This window comes from Megalobrama amblycephala, linkage group LG21 (assembly GCF_018812025.1).
Source record: "Megalobrama amblycephala isolate DHTTF-2021 linkage group LG21, ASM1881202v1, whole genome shotgun sequence".
Lineage (NCBI taxonomy): Eukaryota > Metazoa > Chordata > Actinopteri > Cypriniformes > Xenocyprididae > Megalobrama > Megalobrama amblycephala.
In genome coordinates, this window is record NC_063064.1 from 26,805,095 (window position 1) to 26,825,611 (window position 20,517).

The following is a 20,517-nucleotide window of genomic DNA, read 5'->3' on the forward strand; positions in this document are numbered from 1 at the left end:
GAATTGTAAAACACCCCAGAGTCCGCAGTTATTGAGAGATAATTGTGGCCTTACCTCGAAACTTCTTAGGAGGGTTGTTTAGGTCCCCAGATTCTGGTTGCACCACACAGCGGTCATCCACCAGACTGCAGAGATGAGAGACATGAGTCAGAGAACTTCTCTGGAGGAACTGGCAGCATATTGAGTATTTCCATTTTAATACATCTATTTTTTGCATTTTCTGCACTGATTGTGGGGGAAAGGGACTTTGGAGCTCAGAGAGGGGGAATATATTAAGGACTTTTACACAGGAGTTTATGCAAATTTTTGTACAATAAAATGCTCTACAGAATGAGAATGTTCCTGCCTCTACTTATATATATATATATATATATATATATATATATATATATATATATATATATATATATATATATATATATATATATATATACTTATATATTATATATATATACACATATATGACTGCTCGAAAAGACAGCCCATTGCTCAAGGTAAATCGGTTAGAAATACGGTTAGAAATATTGTGTAGGCTTGTTTTTTCTTCAATTAAATTTCTCTTACATGTGAAGTATTGGAGTATTAGCATTCAGAAAGTCTGAAAGAGAAACAATTAGCAAATCAAGAGGTTTTTGTGTTTCCTGAAAGGTTTATCTGCTTAAATGTACGAGCCACTGTGTTATCTTTTCCACTTGTTAAGAGCAAATGTCAATTTATGCAGATTAAATCATTCAGTGATAATGTAATGACACCAAAATTTGCCTCTCATTATACTTTCTCCATATCTCTACAAGCCAGAATGAGTCACTGGAAATCTAACTCTTATTGGCTATGTTCACACAGCAGCAAAATACATTTCTGTTCAGTTATGAAACACAGTGCATTATAAAAAAGTGAGTCAGCTGAGCCTATATGAACAGAACTGTAATGTTATGGTTGTCAACTTCTCTCAAATTATAAAAAATAACAGAAAATAGGGATATGAGGTGGTTAGAATACAAGACACAATTCCTGTTTGGGTTTGGGTGGAGGAGGGAACACATGAAAAAAAAGGAACCAGTAAGTTTTAGACCACATTTGTGGATGAATGGGAATTGGGAGGATGAACAGGAATTGGGAATGTACAAAATGCCAAACAAAACTATATGCTTACTTCAATAATCAATATCTGTAGCAATATATATATATATGAATTGAATTGAATTGAATTGAATATGAATTGCCTATGCAGTAGTTTGTGGCACCATAAATGCATTCAAATGTCACACTTTTGAATGCATGTTAAACGATTAAAACTACACAGTATTGGTAATTATCACAGGTGTGTTTAAACTAATTGTGGGACACCTATGCTGTCTATGTAGGCAGCCAACTAGGGTTTTACAACACAATAATTGTGTACAGTTTCTGTACAAGAAGTCTAAAAGTATTCAGAGGCTTCAAAACACTGAATACTGTCAAAGTTATTCAAATGAACCAGCAACAAGTCTATACGCGATTTGCATCCAGCTGTCATCCATTCACCATAAATGAATTTCACACTCTCCAGGGACTAATGGACAGGTGGCTTCGGCCTTTGGTCCAGTTGTACCTGACTGACGCAGCCACACACGCACCACGACTGCCAGTTCTCATCACTTCGCCGTTGTGTCCTTTCTGGTTCCCTGTGCCCAGCTGCAGGCCAGGTGGCTCATTATCCCATCCCTGCTAAGGTCGCTCGGTGGCACCGAGACAAACACTACACACTGCATATGCCAGAGTTGCTAAAAATAGCCGTTGCTCACGAGGATGTGCGCATGGTAGAAAGGCAGAGAAAGTGATTACAAGGCACAACAACTGCACAACGGTTTCTTGACAAACGAGATCTGTCAACGTTCTTGTTCTTCAAAGCCTCACGCTTGCTTTTGTTGCCATGGATGGGTGGGTGACGTGGGGTACTGATGTGTGCGATCACATCACGCAAGCTGGCAAAGGGGGGCTGATTGCCAGGAGGTGGCAGGGTGTGATTAAGAAAAGACGCCGCAATTTCATTTTCAGGGGAAGGACATGAAAAGGGCAGCGTTGAGACTTGGCTCAATTTCGACAAGGAACGCTGGAGCAGAATACAGAAAAGTAAACGGGGGAGGCCACAACTACTAGCATTTTTAGCAACGTTTTGTCCTGTATTAATACCATTTTATTATTCTACTTTCTGTAACTGGTGGGTTGCTGTCCAAAATAGGTAACAGGTCTTTTCTGATAGAGGCATAGAAAGTGGGAAAATATAATACTATACTACATTGAAATATTAAAATGCAATATGGAATTTCAAGGGTAAAAATACAGTAATTTCAATAAGAATCTGCGCGATGATGAGTTTCGCATAAAGTTTCGCCCCCTGCTGCCCCTGCCCAGCCCTGGCCCATTGTTGAAGTTATGTCATAAAACTATCTTCCTTGACATTTGATTAAATAGAAATTAAGGGTGTAACGGTACACATATTCGTCCCGTGTCTCATGTGTACATGACGAATACAGCGTTATAGCCTAACCACCAATAATCACAATAAGCTCCACGTTTTGTTACTTTCTATAAGAAACAAAGTGTCATCTTTCAAATTCTGTCCATTTTATCCTAAAATTCATACAAAAAAATTCCGTTTTGACGGTCTTTAAAGGTGCCGTAGAACGTCTTTTTAAAAGATGTAATATAAGTCAAAGGTGTCCCCTGAATGTGTCTGTGAAGTTTCAGCTCAAACTACCCCATAGATTTTTTTCTATGGCTGCGGCCCCTTTAAATTCTCGTGCTCCCCGCCCCTGGAGCTCGCGATTGCCTTTAACAGCATAAACAAAGTTCACACAGCTAATATAACCCTCAAAATGGATCTTTACAAAGTGTTCGTCTAATCGCTTAAGTATGGTATTTATTTGGATGTTTACATTTGATTCTGAATGAGTTTGATAGTATGCTCCATGGCTAAAGCTAACATTACACACTGTTGGAGAGATTTATAAAGAATGAAGTTGTGTTTATGAATTATACAGACTGCAAGTGTTAAAAAATTAAAATAACGACAGTCTTGTCTCCGTGAATACAGTAAGAAATGATGGTAACTTTAACCACATTTAACAGTACATTAGCAACATGCTAACGAAACATTTAGAAAGACAATTTACAAATATCACTAAAAATATCATGATATTATGGATCATGATTCAGCTGTGCACAGATCCAGACGTTAATACTGCCTGCCCTTGTGTAATGCCTTGAACATGGGCTGGCATATGCAAATATTGGGGGCGTACATATTAATGATCCCGACTGTTACGTAACAGTCGGTGTTATGTTGAGATTCGCCTGTTCTTTGGAGGTCTTTTAAACAAATGAGATTTATATAGGAAGGAGGAAACAATGGTGTTTGAGACTCACTGTATGCCATTTCCATGTACTGAACTCTTGTTGTTTAACTATGCCAAGATAAATTTAATTTTTAATTCTAGGGCACCTTTAATGTGGCATGACTGATCACTGTATAGGTGCCTCAGTTCAAGCGGCAGCATGGAGAACGAGTGAATGCGATCATCTCATTCTCTTTAATACTAGTTACAGAATAAAAATGAATGAACATCTGAAGGTATGTTACAAGATACAGTACAAATTACTAAAACGTATATCTCATGTAATTGCTCAATCAGTGTTTCAACAGTGGAAAGACATCAATAAAACAGCTTGTAAACAATGTCACGTAACATTACATTTACCTCAGGCAAGTCATTCAGTGTCCACATCTTGTTAGTTTGCTAGAGAAATGAACTGTTTCGCTAAATATATGCACTGTATTAGCCTATATATTCATTATATTTTTACTTAACCTGTTAGGGATGTCTTGATTATTTAATGTATGTTTTCATCTGTCATGAAAATGACAGCCACTGTGAAAATGACTATATCACAACAATGAGTTGGAGTAAAAACATATTTTTATAATTAGATTTAGAAGTTAATGCAAAAACTGCTAGTGTGCAGTTTAAGCAATTTTATGTTTATATTTAAATTGACCCCATAATCTTTAATTAATTAAATATCATAACTCAATCTTCCAGTGAATCATCAGACTTCTCTCTGGTGACGTATGCAGGACTTCTCCAATCATTTAGTCGACTAAAACTAAACCGATAATCTGTTATGCTTGGATGTACATCACGATACATAAGAAAAGATCTGTCGCTACTTCTGTTTTATCACGACATTAATGCATGAGAAAACTATTCCCATATTTCCCAATCAAATTTTATGCAAATTTTGAGAAAAAATCTAAGCGGTCTAACTTTTAAGAACCAGAATACGGACTTTTGGCTTGGACCAACATCCTAGCAACCACCTAGCAATGCCCTAGAAACCACCATTCATCATATCCTAGTGAAAATGCATCCATACTGTAATACAACTGCACAAGAACAAGTACACAACATTTCTGTTACTTCTCATTTCTGAGTGCTGTAACCCTCACTTTCTTCTTCCTCTTGTGCTCCCGTATTTTCATCAAGTTCCTCTTATTTTTAAACACTGGTGTCCACACAGAGGGTGACGACATGAGGATGGTTATCTTACCCTAAAGTGCTGATAAATCCATTGGTGGACCCCTCCGCATACAGGGAGCAGATGTCCCCGATGTGGAGGAAACTGGACATTTTGTCCGACATTTTGCTCCACTTCGCGGTGTGCCTGTGGACAAGATATGAAACAGATTAAGGTGCAATAAAATCAGCATATGTCCTTTATTCAGCTTATTTAAACATTATATGTAGGTTATCATCAGACATGGAGATATCAAGACAATAATAGCGTGAGGGCCATGGGGATGGATTCGAGAAAATGAGAATTTGCCATTTTGAGATGGCCTAGTTTTTGACAGCACAAGCATGGAATTCAAGGTCCTTCTGCTGGGTGGATAATGAGAAACGCTGTAGAAAATACAGCTGTGCTACATGCTGAAAAGACACTTAATTATGGACACATTTTTTGCAATGTATTGTTTGTACCTTTCTAAAGGGCTGCAATTGAATGCAGCATCTTGGTTCACTATAATGTCTGTATTATCCAAGGACAGCTAGTTGTTAGTGTGACCTTTTGAGAGCTCAACAATAGAGATGTTACAGGGTCAGCAAGAGAGTGTGAGTTTAAAGAACTTTAAAGATTTGGTTCTATGTACAAACCCGATTCCAAAAAAGTTGGGACGCTGTACAAATTGTGAATAAAAACAGAATGCAATGATGTGGAAGTTTCAAATTTCAATATTTTATTCAGAATACAACATAAATGACATATCAAATGTTTAAACTGAGACAATGTATAATTTTAAGGGGAAAATAAGTTGATTTTAAATTTCATGGCATCAACACATCTCAAAAAAGTTGGGACAACGCCATGTTTACCACTGTGTGGCATCCCCTCTTCTTTTTATAACAGTCTGCAAACGTCTGGGGACTGAGGAGACAAGTTGCTCAAGTTTAGGAATAGGAATGTTGTCCCATTCTTGTCTAATACAGGCTTCTAGTTGCTCAACTGTCTTAGGTCTTCTTTGTCGCATCTTCCTCTTTATGATGCACCAAATGTTTTCTATGGGTGAAAGATCTGGACTGCAGGCTGGCCATTTCAGTACCTGGATCCTTCTTCTACGCAGCCATGATGTTGTACTTGATGCAGTATGTGGTCTGGCATTGTCATGTTGGAAAATGCAAGGTCTTCCCTGAAAGAGACGATGTCTGGATGGGAACATATGTTGTTCTAGAACTTGGATATACCTTTCAGCATTGATGGTGCCTTTCCAGATGTGTAAGCTGCCCATGCCACACGCACTCATGCAACCCCATACCATCAGAGATGCAGGCTTCTGAACTGAGCGCTGATAACAACTTGGGTTGTCCTTGTCCTCTTTAGTCCGGATGACATGGCGCCCCAGTTTTCCAAAAAGAACTTCAAATTTTGATTCGTCTGACTACAGAACAGTTTTCCACTTTGCCACAGTCCATTTTAAATGAGCCTTGGCCCAGAGAAAACGCCTGCGCTTCTAAATCATGTTTAGATATGGCTTCTTTTTTGACCTATAGAGTTTTAGCCAGCGGCGGCGAATGGCACGGTGGATTGTGTTCACCGACAATGTTTTCTGGAAGTATTCCTGAGCCCATGTTGTGATTTCCATTACAGTAGCATTCCTGTATGTGATGCAGTGCCGTCTAAGGGCCCGAAGATCACGGGCATCCAGTATGGTTTTCCGGCCTTGACCCTTACACACAGAGATTGTTCCAGATTCTCTGAATCTTTGGATGATATTATGCACTGTAGATGATGATAACTTCAAACTCTTTGCAATTTTTCTCTGAGAAACTCCTTTCTGATATTGCTCCACTATTTTTCGCCGCAGCATTGGGGGAATTGGTGATCCTCTGCCCATCTTGACTTCTGAGAGACACTGCCACTCTGAGAGGCTCTTTTTATACCCAATTATGTTGCCAATTGACCTAATAAGTTGCAAATTGGTCCTCCAGCTGTTCCTTATATGTACATTTAACTTTTCCGGCCTCTTATTGCTTCCTGTCCCAACTTTTTTGGAATGTGTAGCTCTCATGAAATCCAAAATGAGCCAATATTTGACATGACATTTCAAAATGTCGCACTTTCAACATTTGATATGTTATCTATATTCTATTGTGAATAAAATATAAGTTTATGAGATTTGTAAATTATTGCATTCCTTTTTTATTCACAATTTGTATAGTGTCCCAACTTTTTTGGAATCGGGTTTGTATTATGCTCTATTGTATGCATTGTATATGATTGTTGCTGACTGAAACATTGATAATACATTAAAATGAGCACAGAAGATTATAAGTCAAATGAAATGTGTCATATGAAATATGAAGTGCCTTATGATAGCCTTAAAGAATATGTTACAATGGGTTGTAACATTTTTATTTAAAGAAAATGTTTAACGAAATATCACTATGAGAAAGAAATGTAAAATTATATGAATCAAATATTTGATAAATAACATGATAAATAATAAATAATATTATAAATTGTTGCAGATATTTTTTTTTATTTTTTATAAAATAGTTAAATGTAATTTATAATAACATTTTAAATCAATTAAATTTAAATTTATTTATTTATTTATTTATTTTTTTTGTGGGACAAGCACTGAAATTATTAACAATACGTATAACTAAAAGCACACACATCTCCTCTGTGAACGTACACTGAGTCAATGCTACAGTCAGCTGGAGATAAAGTCTACGGTTCAATCGATGGCAGATGAGACCAGAGAACATCAATAAGGAACAGATTGCACAGATGCTCAACATATATCAGAGTAATACAAACAAATACAGTGTTGACATTGTTGGGATAATATATCCCTTTATCTTAACTGACAGTTTATGCACTATTGGAAAAGAACTTAACTTTGTTTTCTTTGCCTGATTACAAAGACTAATAATTATTATTTGAACAGTAAACATGCTCTACCCAATATCCAGTGATAACCCACATCATGCCCTCAAGCTCTGTTTGAATTTCAAATATTACCCAAGTGAATAACGCAGATGTTTACTTTATTTTATTACACGGCTTTCTGGAATTCTGATTGGTCAATCATGATATTAAGCGGTCAGATGTTTCTAAAAAATGACTGTAGCCCAAGGCAACGCTGTATAACTGACCACTCTTCCTGGAAACCTGTTTTTTCATGTTCTGTCCTGCTACATCTCTACATGAAAGATAATAAAATAATACTCTGTTCAATATTTCATATCCATTTATTTATTTACCTGATATGTAGCAGGATAATCAAGTGATAAAAAACTGCCTGACTGTACATTATCCCTTACTTAGTGACTGAAATAAAGTTGATAGGTACTGCAATGACATCCGTGCAGGAACAGTAATAATGCATTACAGGCCTACTATAACAATAAATGCCTAAATTAACTGCAAACCACAGAAAAACCTGCACAATTCTCCGTATTTTCCAAAATGATAAACATCTCAACCATGTTTGTTCCAGCTGTTTCTGACATAGCCTACATAGTCCTTAAGAAGATGTAACTTTCCTGTCAAGCTAAAAGAATGGTATTCAGGAATCTTTTAAGTTCCAAATTAAAAAGTTAAACATTATATTTGGCCTGTTAAAGCAAACAGTAAATGTGTAGCTGGAATGACAGATGTATGTGGGCTGTCCCTGAAACACTGAGTCGAATAGTGTGGGGTTTTAAATGTGGAGGCCGAACTTACCTGACTATACCAACTACAGTTTCTCTGTGTGAAAAAACAAAGTTTTACACAGACATACACAGCTGAGACATCCACCTTGACGTTGTATGTACGCTGAGATCAAACGCTTAGTTTGACAGGTGATAATAAACAGCCAATCAGAATTCAGCAGCCTCGAACTGAACAACGCATCTATTACAAAACAAACCGCTTCATTGCATAAACTCCAATGCAGAAAGACACTATGAACACTAATATACTGTAAACCCGACGGCTGAATAATGTCTTTTAAATGAGTGTATCCACTGCCTCGGTGATGTCTGAGGTCCACCTGCCTCCTTCAGCTGCACTTGACACGGTTACATTGAATCGTTTTAAAAACTGTTACATTGTCACCGCGACAACATCAATCAGCTCATCGAACGCCTTCATTGATACAATAAACTTCCGTTCTGCTCTCACTGATGGATGCATCAGTCATACATCCACTGACTGCCTGATGTCCCGATGTCCCTTTCGCAGTACAGTAATATCAAGAGTTCAGCCGAACTTTACCTTCTTCAGAAGGAGACCGTGTCGGGAATAAAACAGTGGCGATGTGCTCAGCGGCAAAACTGCTCCAGCTGGGATTCCTCGTATAATTCCATGATATGCGAAAGTCCCCCAATTGAAAATCGCGGCGTCTAGCTGCCAGTTGGATTTTGTCCGCACTTGTCCGCTTTCTCACCACCTCCACATGAGCCCTGAAGCTCCGCCCCTTAACTGAACGCGCATCAGGAGTGAGAGATGATGGGTAATGGAGTTCTGAAGCTCTACAGACAGAGACAGACAGACAGACAGACAGATGACAGATGACAGATGATAGATAGATAGATAGATAGATAGATAGATAGATAGATAGATAGATAGATAGATAGATAGATAGATAGATAGATAGATAGATAGATAGATAGATAGATGTCAAAAACAGGCAAATATTCTTTTTCACTTTTTCTATTGGCCGACAGTGTGTCTTTAAAAGGAATGGGGGAGGAGCTTATGAGGTCACAAACTGGCAAAAACAGGAGCTGTTTCAGGTGAAGAGTGTATTTTTGTTTAACAGTATTAATTTAAATGTATATAATTCCTCATTATTATTGCGATATGTAATTATGGCATTCCGAAATCTGAGTTTTGAAAGTCTAAAAAAATGCATAGAATTTAAGAAACATAATAGGTACTTGAGTCATGACGAATACCATCAAATGCATACTTACCCTTAAGAATCCAGCAAAACGGGTTTGGATCAGGTTAAACTCGTGGCGTGATGGACTACTTCCCATGTCCTTCAATTCTGGTTTTCATAAGCACTTTTTAAAAGTCTGACCCACAAATCAAGTTGGTGATCTACTTTTTTTCTTTTTTTGCATTTGGCCTACTAAAAACAGTCCTCATGTTCATCCATCGAACTGGAACACATTTTTGATGTGCTTTGGCATTGGCTTTTAACAGTGTTCCCTTGATAGACGCCTCTATTTTGAATATGCTCTGGGTTGTTTATGAAATACACCAAACTCACTTGTGAATGCACTTGAAAACAGGTTGCTATAGATAACTGCAGCTTGTTTTAATTGTATTGAAATATTTTTTAATGGGTCGTTATTAATACTGATGGGTCAAGTGTGCATTAAAGTGGTTGGGTTGTTACAGGTATCAGTATTGGTTGATGCAAAGCATCAGTGGACCACAAGACTGTATCCAAAAGCTGAACAGACAGTACTGTGTATATTAGAGGACATCAGCGTATGTCTGAATCCAGTGTTTGCATCTTTGCATACATTGGATGTGATGCAAACAAATTGTCTATTTTTTAATGACAGCATATCTTTCACTGTCTATCCCAATGCTGTGCATGCTGTTGTGACAGAACAGAAAGAAATTCATTTAAAAAAATAGTAAAATATTTTTTTATTCTATTTATATACCATATATTTGTTCTCATTCATTATGCATGTTATTTTGGTGCTCTGTGGCACATAACAGACTGACAACCATTTTCAGCAACAAAGTCAGCAGAAGTCATTCAGTTTTAATGAGAGTTGGCCATTTTCGGCAACATGAGCAACAGAAACTGTTGGGAACATAATGTGGGAATAAAGTTGAGAAAAGGTTAACTTTATGAAAATGAATTAATCTTGCCCCACATACAGCAATATAATAAAAATGTTGTTTGGAAAAATGCAATTCTGATTATCATGCAATGATAATCTTGCTCATGATACGAAGTATTCAATCTGCCCTGATGGAATTTATATACAAAATTTCCCTTGGATAATGTGTTTATCTCGTTGTTTTTTGAAAACTGAAATTAATGAATAATTGGCGTTGCACACCTGTAGGTGATAGATAGGTGCGTAGGAAAAAAGACTGGTATAGTCAAAATATGAAAAAACAGGAAAATCCCGCACACTATCAACTTGCAAAGCAATAAAAAGTTACTTTATTAGCAACGTTTTGATCGTAAGATCTTCATCAGGTATGATAGTGTGCGGGATTTTCCTGTTTTTTCATATTTTGAAAACTGAAATTAAAATTTATTCAGCAAGGAAGCATGAAATTGATCAAAACTGACAATGAAATGTTTAGAATTTTACAAAAGATTTCTATTTCAAAACAATGTTGTTCTTTTGAACTTTCTATTCATCAAAGAATTCCAAGAAAAAAATGTATATCCCGGTTTCCTCAAATATTAAGCAGCACAATTTAACATTGATAATAATAAGAAATGTTTCTTGAGCAGCAAATCAGCATATTAGAATGATTTCTGAAGAATCATGTGACACTGAAGACTAGAGTAATGATGCTGAAAAAATTCACAGGAATGAATTACATTTTAAATAGAAAACAGTTATTTTAAAGGGGACCTATAATGCCCCTTTTACAAGATGTAATATAAGTCACTGGTGTCCCCAGAATGTGTCTGTGAAGTTTCAGCTCAAAATACCCCACAGATCATTTATTATAGCTTGTCAAATTTGCCCCTATTTGGATGTGAGCAAAAACACATGTGTGTTCCTTTAAATGCAAATGAGCTGCTGCTCCAGAAGAGGGCGGAGCTTTAACAGCTCACATTTCAGTTGCTCAACAACAACAAAGCTGGACGATCTCACGCAGCCAAAATGAGGATTGTCAGTAACGGTGTTCAGCCTTATATTGTTCAAACCGGAGTCGGATACTGATGGAGAGACTCAGGAAGAAGTTACAACTTTTAGAATGCAACTGGATGTTTCTGAATGGTTAGTGGATACATTTATGTAGTTGCTGTGAAGTTGATTCAACTCATTAACTAGCATGTGCCGTCATGTTAATCTATTGTGCAAATCCAGCATTGAATTGACCCTCGTTTGTGAAGCAGCCCGGCGTAAAATGACAGCAACATTCTACTACAACAGCTCTTCCTCTTCTCTAAAGCAGCCCAACATGGCCTCACCCCCTTTGTTGCGTGTTCTTGGGGGCGGGGTTTATGTAAATTTTCAGGTTTGTGATGTCACCAACCCGGGAAGAATCTTGTTGTAGTCCCAACCAGCCGTTTGTTATAGTCCTTAAAAAGCGCTTTCCGTAAAAGAAAATATCTCCCTTTGCATTGAACTTTGAGCGTCGTAACTTTGCAGACAGCAACATTACACACTAACTAAAGTTAAAAAAGTGAAATCATAATCATTGTAATTTCACAATAGTACTGATTTATTGTATTTTTGATCACATAAATGAGCATAAAATAATTATTTCAAAGTAAAAAACAAAACAAAAACAAAACCTAGCTTTTGAATAGTAGTGTATGATCTGATTTTTAATCAGCACTGTTCACCAGAGCAGCATCCCCAAAATTGCCTTCCTGCTTGCCCAGCACAGCTATATCACTCACAGAAAGGTACATCACCTAGCAACCCGGTGTGCACTCACACCCTGAGAGTGATGTTTATTCCTGACAACACACATACAGACACAATAGAGGCTCTTGTGCTTGTCATTCATCATGTGCTGTATTCTGAACAGCAGGATGAGTAAGAGGGGCCATGAGTGTGGGCTGGCTCAGGTCATTGTTATCATACAAAGTTGTGCGTCTTGCGTTGGGCTCTCACCTTATTCTCCACGTGTGTGCGTTTGTGCGGAGTGAAAGAGAGCATAGAGCGAGCCTTTGAGATGGAAATATCTGTAGCTACAGCTGCTCGTACCAAAAGCAGCCATACGACCCGTTCCTTTGATCTGTTGGTTGGATGCAACAGTTAACCCATGAAAAACATCAATCATCTGTGGAGAGACAACTATAAAATGTGACAGATGTCATTCTAAAACAGCACAAATAGAATTGATGTGTTTAATATACTTTCAGACCAAAGGCTCAGTCAAGACTACAGTCTATTTCCATCATACTACAGGTTGACAATTACCTCAACTACTAGTTGACATGGTATTTGTACCATTAAAGGGAGTTATATTCCTCGGAATAGCCACTGTTGTTCAGTGTTTGAATTGAATCCAGAAACAAATTTTAGCTGATTTGAATGGACAGCTTGGTCTGCGTTCAGGCCCTGAGGGTCTCGCCTGGGTTTCGAAGGATCTCCAGAGTAAATGAATCAGAAATTCACTGCTGTTTTTTAAAGAAATGAATGGTTGTTGTTGAATGGTTTGTAATTATGCCGTGTCGTACCAGGCTAAAGTGGAAATATAATTTAAATGGTTCCTTACCGTTCTTAGATCCATTCAGCCCGACAGTGGAAAGGAGACATTTTTGAGATCTCTGTGGAGATTACTGGGGTCTTTCTCTCAGGAGAAAAAAAAAAAATAGAAAAGTACGAATCTTCAGCAAACATGTCCATTTAATCTCATTATTGTATAGGAGAAACATTTAAGATTTCATTTCATTTTTTCTTCTTATGCGTCAACGAAAATGTCTGTAAAAAGTGATCTAAAACATGGAGGAACAGCCTGGGCTAGTTTACGATCTGTAAATTGATTGCTGGCTGCAAGACAAACATAAAATTAACCAGCCAATGAGGAGGAAACGGCCATTGTTTGTCGTGGATAATGCGATTAAGGCTCATAATGAGCTGCACATTATCTTAGAGGACGACAAACATTGAGGCTGCCTTTTAAACTGACCGTTCTGACTCTCATACCATTTATGAACTATAAGAAAAACATATTGTTGTTATACAGCTTAAATCTGTTTCTTTTGAAAAAAATGGAGGAAAGCGTATATAGTGGTCTTAATCTAAAGCCTCAAAACGATGTAATCATGGCCCTGGTCTGGATCAACATGAAATGAAATTCGCGAATCCAATTTACTCCGTAATGTGACGCACTTTCAAATGACACAGGACATTCAATAAGGAAAACAATTAGCGGGATATGATTGTTTTCCACTGGGAATTGATTGGATGGTGAAAAGTGGACTAAAACACATTCTTTTTTTTATATTTGAGATCGTTCACAATAAATTCAAGAGTTCATGAGTTCATGTTGTCTTGATCTGAATCCTGGTCTCGACTTATGGTCTCAGTCAAGACCACAGATCTATTTCCATCATACTAAAGGCTGACAGTTACCTCAACTACTAGTCGACATGGTATCTGTACCATTAAGGGAATTACATTCATCTGAATAGCCACCGTTGGTCATTGTCTTAACTGAATCCTGCAACAAATTTCAGTTTAAATGGACTGCTTGGTCTACATTAAGGCAGGAACACACCAAGCCGACGGTCGGCCAACTAAGTTTTCTCAGTGTGTTCCGCACCGTCGGCTGAAGTTGGTCCTCGTCTGCTTTTTTTCAGCCGATTTGAAATGTTTAATCGGCGTAGGAGCTCGTCGGTCCGTTGGGCCATCTGATCATTCTGATTGGCTGTTCAGATACTGCCACCTGCTGGTACGGAAAGACATTTCATCTCACGCAGGCGCAGAACTGACGAGCTTCTTGGCTGTTTAGCGTCGGTTTGGTGTGTTAGGGCAACTTTGGACACAGACGCTGCCGACGTGAGCCAACCCTGTAGTCTGCTTTCGTCACCACTAGTTCGTCGGCGTCGGCTTGGTGTGTTCTGGCCTTTAAGGTATCAGAGGATCTCCAACTAAGAGAGAAAAAGTAGCCTATAAGGATATGTTGTTTACACAACAATACTAAAAAGTTTTCCCTTTGTGTTTGTCATGTACAGAGGACAACGTTGTGATCCTCGTTTACATGGATCCGCAAAAGTGATTAAAAATGCTGTATTCTTCTGCCAGGCCAGTAGTTGGCGATGTCACTTTGTAAAGAAAAACTACGCGCCTATAGCCTGAACACGTAATACGCATGCACGTGACATCACTGTTTTCACAAATTTGCGTTTTTTTGTAGATTACACGGAGACAATAACGTTATAGTTTTACAAAAATTTCTAAAGTTTGCATTAAAAATACCATTGTCGTGTAAACAAACGGCCAAAACGTATATAATTTTTTTTCCAATTTTAGTTTAAAAATGGTGTCGTGTAAACCCCTAAAACTAAATCAATCAGAAATTCACTGCTGTTTAAAAATTTGGGATCAGTGAGATTTTTTTTAAAAGAAATTCATACTTTTACTCAGCAAGGATAGTCAAAGTGACAGTAAATACCTTTATTATGTTTCAATTTCTATTTCAAAAGTTTGCTTTCAATTCATCAACGAATCTTGAAAAAAATGTATCATGGTTTACACACACAAAAAATAATATTAAAGGTGATAGAGAGGATTTTTTTTTTGTCGACTGAGAATCCAAAGACTGTTACTGAGTTTTTTAAATGAGCGCATGCGTAAGAACAACCCCCCTCCTTCACAACAAATTTCAAAGGAACGCCTCCCAAAACTCGTAAACACTCGTATTGGAACATGAGTGTTTACCACCGGCATTCGCTGTGTCGTGTTTTTTGGATTCATTATGTCGGACTCACCGCAGGTAACTCATAATCTGCAGTTGTTACTCCTGTCTCCTGACAAAAACATTGCATGCGGTGCCTGTGGAGTGTGGAAAGTTACTGGAGCGCGCAGCCGCGCTCGTCTCTCAAAAGGAACGTCACGGCAGTGATTGACAAGCCAGAGGGCCAATCGTTTACGCGATTGGCTGATGTTTTTAAGGCCCTACCTCGTGCACAGATACTTTTGTGTACTTTCAGTGCACCTAATAAAAAGTCTTTTATCAGTTAGTAAAGACAGTTTCAAGTAATATTGCAAAAATGTATAAAACAAAACATCCTCTTTAGCACCTTTAAGCAGCTGTTTCCCCTGCTAACTTTTTTTTTTTTTTGCCAGCGCCAGCATTTTTGAACCCCTTTACAAAACTTTAATGGCCCCCAAGTATATTTTGTGAAATAAACATGCATTTTATTCTAGCTTCATGCATTCTTTTTATCAACACTTGGGCAAGATTCATATAAAAAAGCAACATTTTGAACAAAAAGCTGAGAAAAATCAAATTTTTTGTCTGGAGACTGGATTCAGAACAATGATCAAAACATAGATGGAGTAGACTGATCCCATCAACACCCACAAAGCTTCACAGTACTTTACCTTATCTTGGGTCGACATTTTATTCAGTAACGTTAGGCAGTTTTGTATGCCGTTTAATTTTTGACGCTCATGTTATTTTACATGCTTCTATCTCTTGTTTGTGCTTCGCCTGTGTTTTGGTCCGGAGATTCTGTAAAATCTTTCAGAAAATGCGTAATAGCGCCCCCTGCTGTATGACAGTGAAAACATGGATTGCCATAAAATTCTGTCCATAGTGGGGAAAGAGTAAAAAAATCTAATGACCACAAAGTTTTGAATGGTATATGTTTAAAACAGTAGGCAGATTCGGATGTGGTTAGTTTCTATACAGGCTACGTCACACCTCACATCACACTGAAACCACTGAAAAAAAAAAAAATCTCTACCGTTGTCTCGCTGTGATAGGATAGGAACCACCTGAGATTTGATCAACACCATCTGGGGCTTATACTTTCAGCCAGACTTGTTGCTCCAACCACTGTATCACAACATATTATGTGACGTAACATGACCACATACTGTAGATGACAGATGCAAATGAACTAGAGTTATGTGTCCTGATCCACCCTACAGGACAAAGTTCTTCCTCACTAAAAATAAAAGACAATTATACAGTGATAATGGCTTTAGTTTTCCCAGAGGAAATGGTCTTATTAAACGAGCTACAGCATTACTCTAATTGGGTCTTGTGGCTTATTGCTCTGCGAGCCTGAATTGTCATTGATAAGCCATAAAATTGAGTGTGGCTCTCTGTTTAGAATAATACAAATGACTGTATACATGCATATTCACTTGCAAGCCATAACAAATACCACAATTTATCAGTTCACATGCTACAAAATGAATAAATATATGCTAGAGATGAACATTGCCTTATCATAATCTAATGTCTACACACTCTAGTATGTGGTAACTATGGAAATGAATCATTTGTTGGCCTACTCTTCTGAGATATGCTATCTGAGGATGCAGCGCAAACAGACTCTTCAGAGGGAGAGAGATGCTTTTTGCTCATCACTATTAATGTATTCGCTCAAATTCCCCTCATCGAAACAGGCCTGTGATCTTGCGCTGTGAGCTCTACGCAATATAACCAGCTGAGTTTAATGTCACTTTCTTTCTCCGTTCTGGATGACAGGACCTCCGACAGTTTCTGTTGAGTAATAAGGGCCGATTAGCAGGTTTGAGCTTTCAAAGCAGCAGCTTCATTAAGTCACTATTAAGCACTGTGCAATTTGACTGTCACTAATGGCAGCGTGCAGGACAGGCGTGACTGATGAGAGGAAACTAGGCTCGGTGCGCTTCTGCAAACGAAGAATCAGAGAATGTTAAACAGTGAAGGAACAGCAAAAAGAGCACAGATCGATTTTCTTTTAACACCAAAAATATGGCTACTTGATGATTGGAAGCTTATGAAGTTTCATTCAGACTGTATTGCATGATCTTGCCTCGCTCTGCAAGCACAAAAGGCATTTAAGATGGGAATAAAATTGATAATAAAGAAAGGATGACTTTTGATAACTATAAAGAGCTTATAGTCACACTATAACTGTTTCTTGATGCATCATGTGGAGGATGAACAATTTTGCCCTGGAGATGTGACCCTGGAAAAGCATTTTTATTGATTGTTCACACATTAAAAGATATGAGTAATTTACACAAGTGTATGTTATGGGGAGTTGCGTAAATGCATTTTTTTTTGTGCCAGTTTATATGAAAAAAATGGTTATATTTTACAAGGATTTTTCACCAGGCTGCCTCAGTGTTGTCCATGTTATGCACATGGCGTATACTCATAAATCACAGCAGTGGATATTACTATAATGCTCTAGATGTCACATCCTTATCTGGGCCACTGGAATATTTCTCTTTTTCTTTCATGTTGCAGTGAAACTCTCCTGATGATGTTCTATATAAAAATATAAGGCAACACGGTTTTAAACTCGGCTGCAACATGGACATTAACCGAGTCTTGAGGGAAACACTTATTTAATAAAACACTGCCCTAGTTTCTCCAGAGGATCTCAAGCCAAAGAAAAAAGGGCCAGCCAATAAATAGAAATGCATCTTTTTTGGATCACAAGTTCAGTAATATCCAGACTAGGTCAAATGAGTTTGTAGTTACCTATACCACAATATATTAAATTTTTAAAATCTATATCAAAACATTAAATATTAATTGTTTTTCTTAATCAATCAATGAATAATTATTAACTCAATATATATATATATATATATATATATATATATATATATATATATATATATATATATATATATATATATATATATATATATATATATATATACATAAACACATAAAATATTTACTGGTTAAATATTTACAAACTTTTATGTTAAATGCAATTAATTGCGATTAATCGATTTGACAGCACTTTTATATATAAGTGCTGTCAAATCGATTAATCGCAATTAATCTCATATAACAATTTTGTGTGTGTATATATGTACACACACAACATATATTTACACATTTTATGTTAGATGCGATTAATCGCGATTAATTGATTGACAGCACTAATATACATATATATTAGTGCTGTCAAATCATTTAATCACTATTAATCGAATCTAACAAATATTTGTGTGTGTATATACATACATATATAAATGTTATTAAATTACTTAAAATTTAAATCTTTAATTATAATTTAAATATGAATACATGTTTAAAATGTGTTCTGAAATAATTAGTGCTGTCAAACGATTAATCGCGATTAATCACATCCAAAATAAAAGTTTGTTTACATAATATGTGTGTGTATACTGTCTATAATTTTGGATATTTAAAATACACACACATACATGTATATATTTAATAAATATTTGCATGTGTATATATATATATTAATTTAATTTATATTATATATAAATATAAATATTTTATATATAAATATAACAATTGTTCTTAAATATATACATACATGTGTGTGTATTTATATATACATAACAGTTATACACAGTACACACACATATTATGTAAACAAAGTTTTCCTTTGGAATGCAATTACTCAGGATTAATCTCGATTAATCCTTTGACAGCACTAATAATAACACAAAATAATAATAAACAAACAATAATGTTATAATAAATCTTAATTCTTTAGCTAATTGATTTTTTGTTTAGTTTTTTCTTTTTTCCAGCTGTTCTTTTATCTGACAAACAGAAAAGACAAGCACAGAGGTCAGAGGTTAAAGGAAGTGCCCTGCACACTGTCCCTTTCAACGGTGCAGAGATTGCAATCAGTGCAGCCCTCTCTTTCTCTCTCTGAGGTGAAAATGTGACCTCGCCATGAAAAAACACCAATGAGACCTTGACGTGCCCTCCTTTGTTAGTCAAACACTTGGTATACAACCTCAAGTGGCAAAACTGACACTTGCTAACTGAGCAGAGAATTACGGATTCACTCCTCAACAATCGTTGCTAAACACTACAGCCTACACGCACCGTCCAGTCGATATCACACATCCCGTTGCCATAGAGACCCAGGAATGTCGGCTCACTCACCAAACCCCAATGACTCATGAGACAAAAACAGGATTCGGAGAGTTTGCCACAATCCTCACATTATCAGTCGATCGAAGTGCAAAGAAAACAATCACTACACAATAAATACAGAGCTATAACCACTAGGCACGGTGTGCCCCCCTCATTAATCAGAAAAGTAGTCCATCAATATGGGTTTAATATTTGATCCACACAATCACAAACATCCTTAAGAAAATGTTTTACATGTCTAGGGCATCATACACTGAGAAAGAGACTTAAATGTTAATAATTTGCAAAAAAAAAGAAAAAAAGAAAGCTAATTATTTAATAATATTTATTTGTATTTGTATTAATATTAATATTTAAGTCTCTTTCTCAGTTTGACATCCTAAATGTGTTAAAATAAATTATATTTAATTATAATATATTTATGAAAAAATAAAAGAGCACTTGCACACCCTCAGAAACTATCTATCGACTGAGATTTCAATAAGAAACATTAAGTTTCAATCCCAATGGCGAAGTATTCAAACATACTTGATGAGTAAAGTGTTACTGATACAGATGGAATCTATCTGCGTCTACCCAGAATGCCTCGCGCTTTGCTCTGGTTTTTGGTCTCTGTGCTAATTAACCCAGATGTGGATGTGGATATTAATATTGCGGCTGGAGTGGAAATAGGGCAGATGGAGAGGAGAGGGGGGCAGATTTAAGGGTGGCGTCAGAGTGAAGTGGGTCGCTCCCACCCGTGTGTGTGACAGGAGACTAACAGTCGTTACTATATTAAGACACCCATGGGTCCTTTTTAATTGCTCATTACCCAATAGGATACGATGAGAAACCCAGACTGCTCTTAAAGGAGACTTTTATGGTGCTGCTGTTGTACATTTTGAGAGAAGTGATAAAGTTTGGGGTAATAATGCTTTATAACATTCAATTTGTTAACATAAGTCAATGCATTCGAAGTGTTATTTTAGTATTATTGGTAACACCTTACAATAAGATTTCATTAGTTAACTACTTTAGTTAACATGAACTAACATTGGACAATACTTCTACAGCATGAATTAATCTTAGTTAATATTAACTTCAACATTTATTAAAATCAAAAGTTGTGTTTGTTAACAATGGTAATGCACTGTGAACTAACATGAACAAACCATGACTGTTAAATAAATACTGTAACAAATGTATTGTTCATGGTAGTTAATACAT

General features: G+C 36.8%; 1 protein-coding gene and 1 long non-coding RNA gene across 19 annotated transcripts in view; both read right to left on the bottom strand.

The window, feature by feature from the left end:
• Positions 1-9,007, bottom strand: part of itpr1b (inositol 1,4,5-trisphosphate receptor, type 1b) — a 160,364-nt gene extending 151,357 nt beyond the window's left edge. For 9 of the 17 annotated variants that reach the window (XM_048173395.1, XM_048173394.1, XM_048173386.1 and 6 more), the window contains exons 1-3: positions 8,806-9,002; positions 4,591-4,704; positions 55-125 (exon numbers count right to left, since the gene is read on the bottom strand). In XM_048173395.1, coding sequence (XP_048029352.1) covers positions 55-125; positions 4,591-4,682 — 163 coding nt within the window. In that variant the 5' untranslated portion in view covers positions 4,683-4,704; positions 8,806-9,002. Of the gene's footprint in view, positions 1-54; positions 126-4,590; positions 4,705-8,271; positions 8,753-8,805 lie in introns of those variants that run through there. The other 8 variants (XM_048173391.1, XM_048173381.1, XM_048173385.1 and 5 more) reach the window with 3 other exon arrangements.
• A 2,728-nt stretch (positions 9,008-11,735) lies between these two features.
• On the bottom strand, positions 11,736-14,190 carry LOC125256841. 2 transcript variants are annotated; one of them, XR_007182203.1, is made up of 3 exons: positions 12,979-14,190; positions 12,681-12,880; positions 11,736-12,540 (listed from the first exon to the last, which is right to left on the bottom strand). It is a non-coding gene; the product is annotated as an uncharacterized LOC125256841 (long non-coding RNA). The 2 variants fall into 2 exon arrangements; XR_007182202.1 differs by having other exon boundaries at positions 11,736-12,495; positions 12,979-14,182.
• Positions 14,191-20,517: the final 6,327 nt, after the last annotated feature.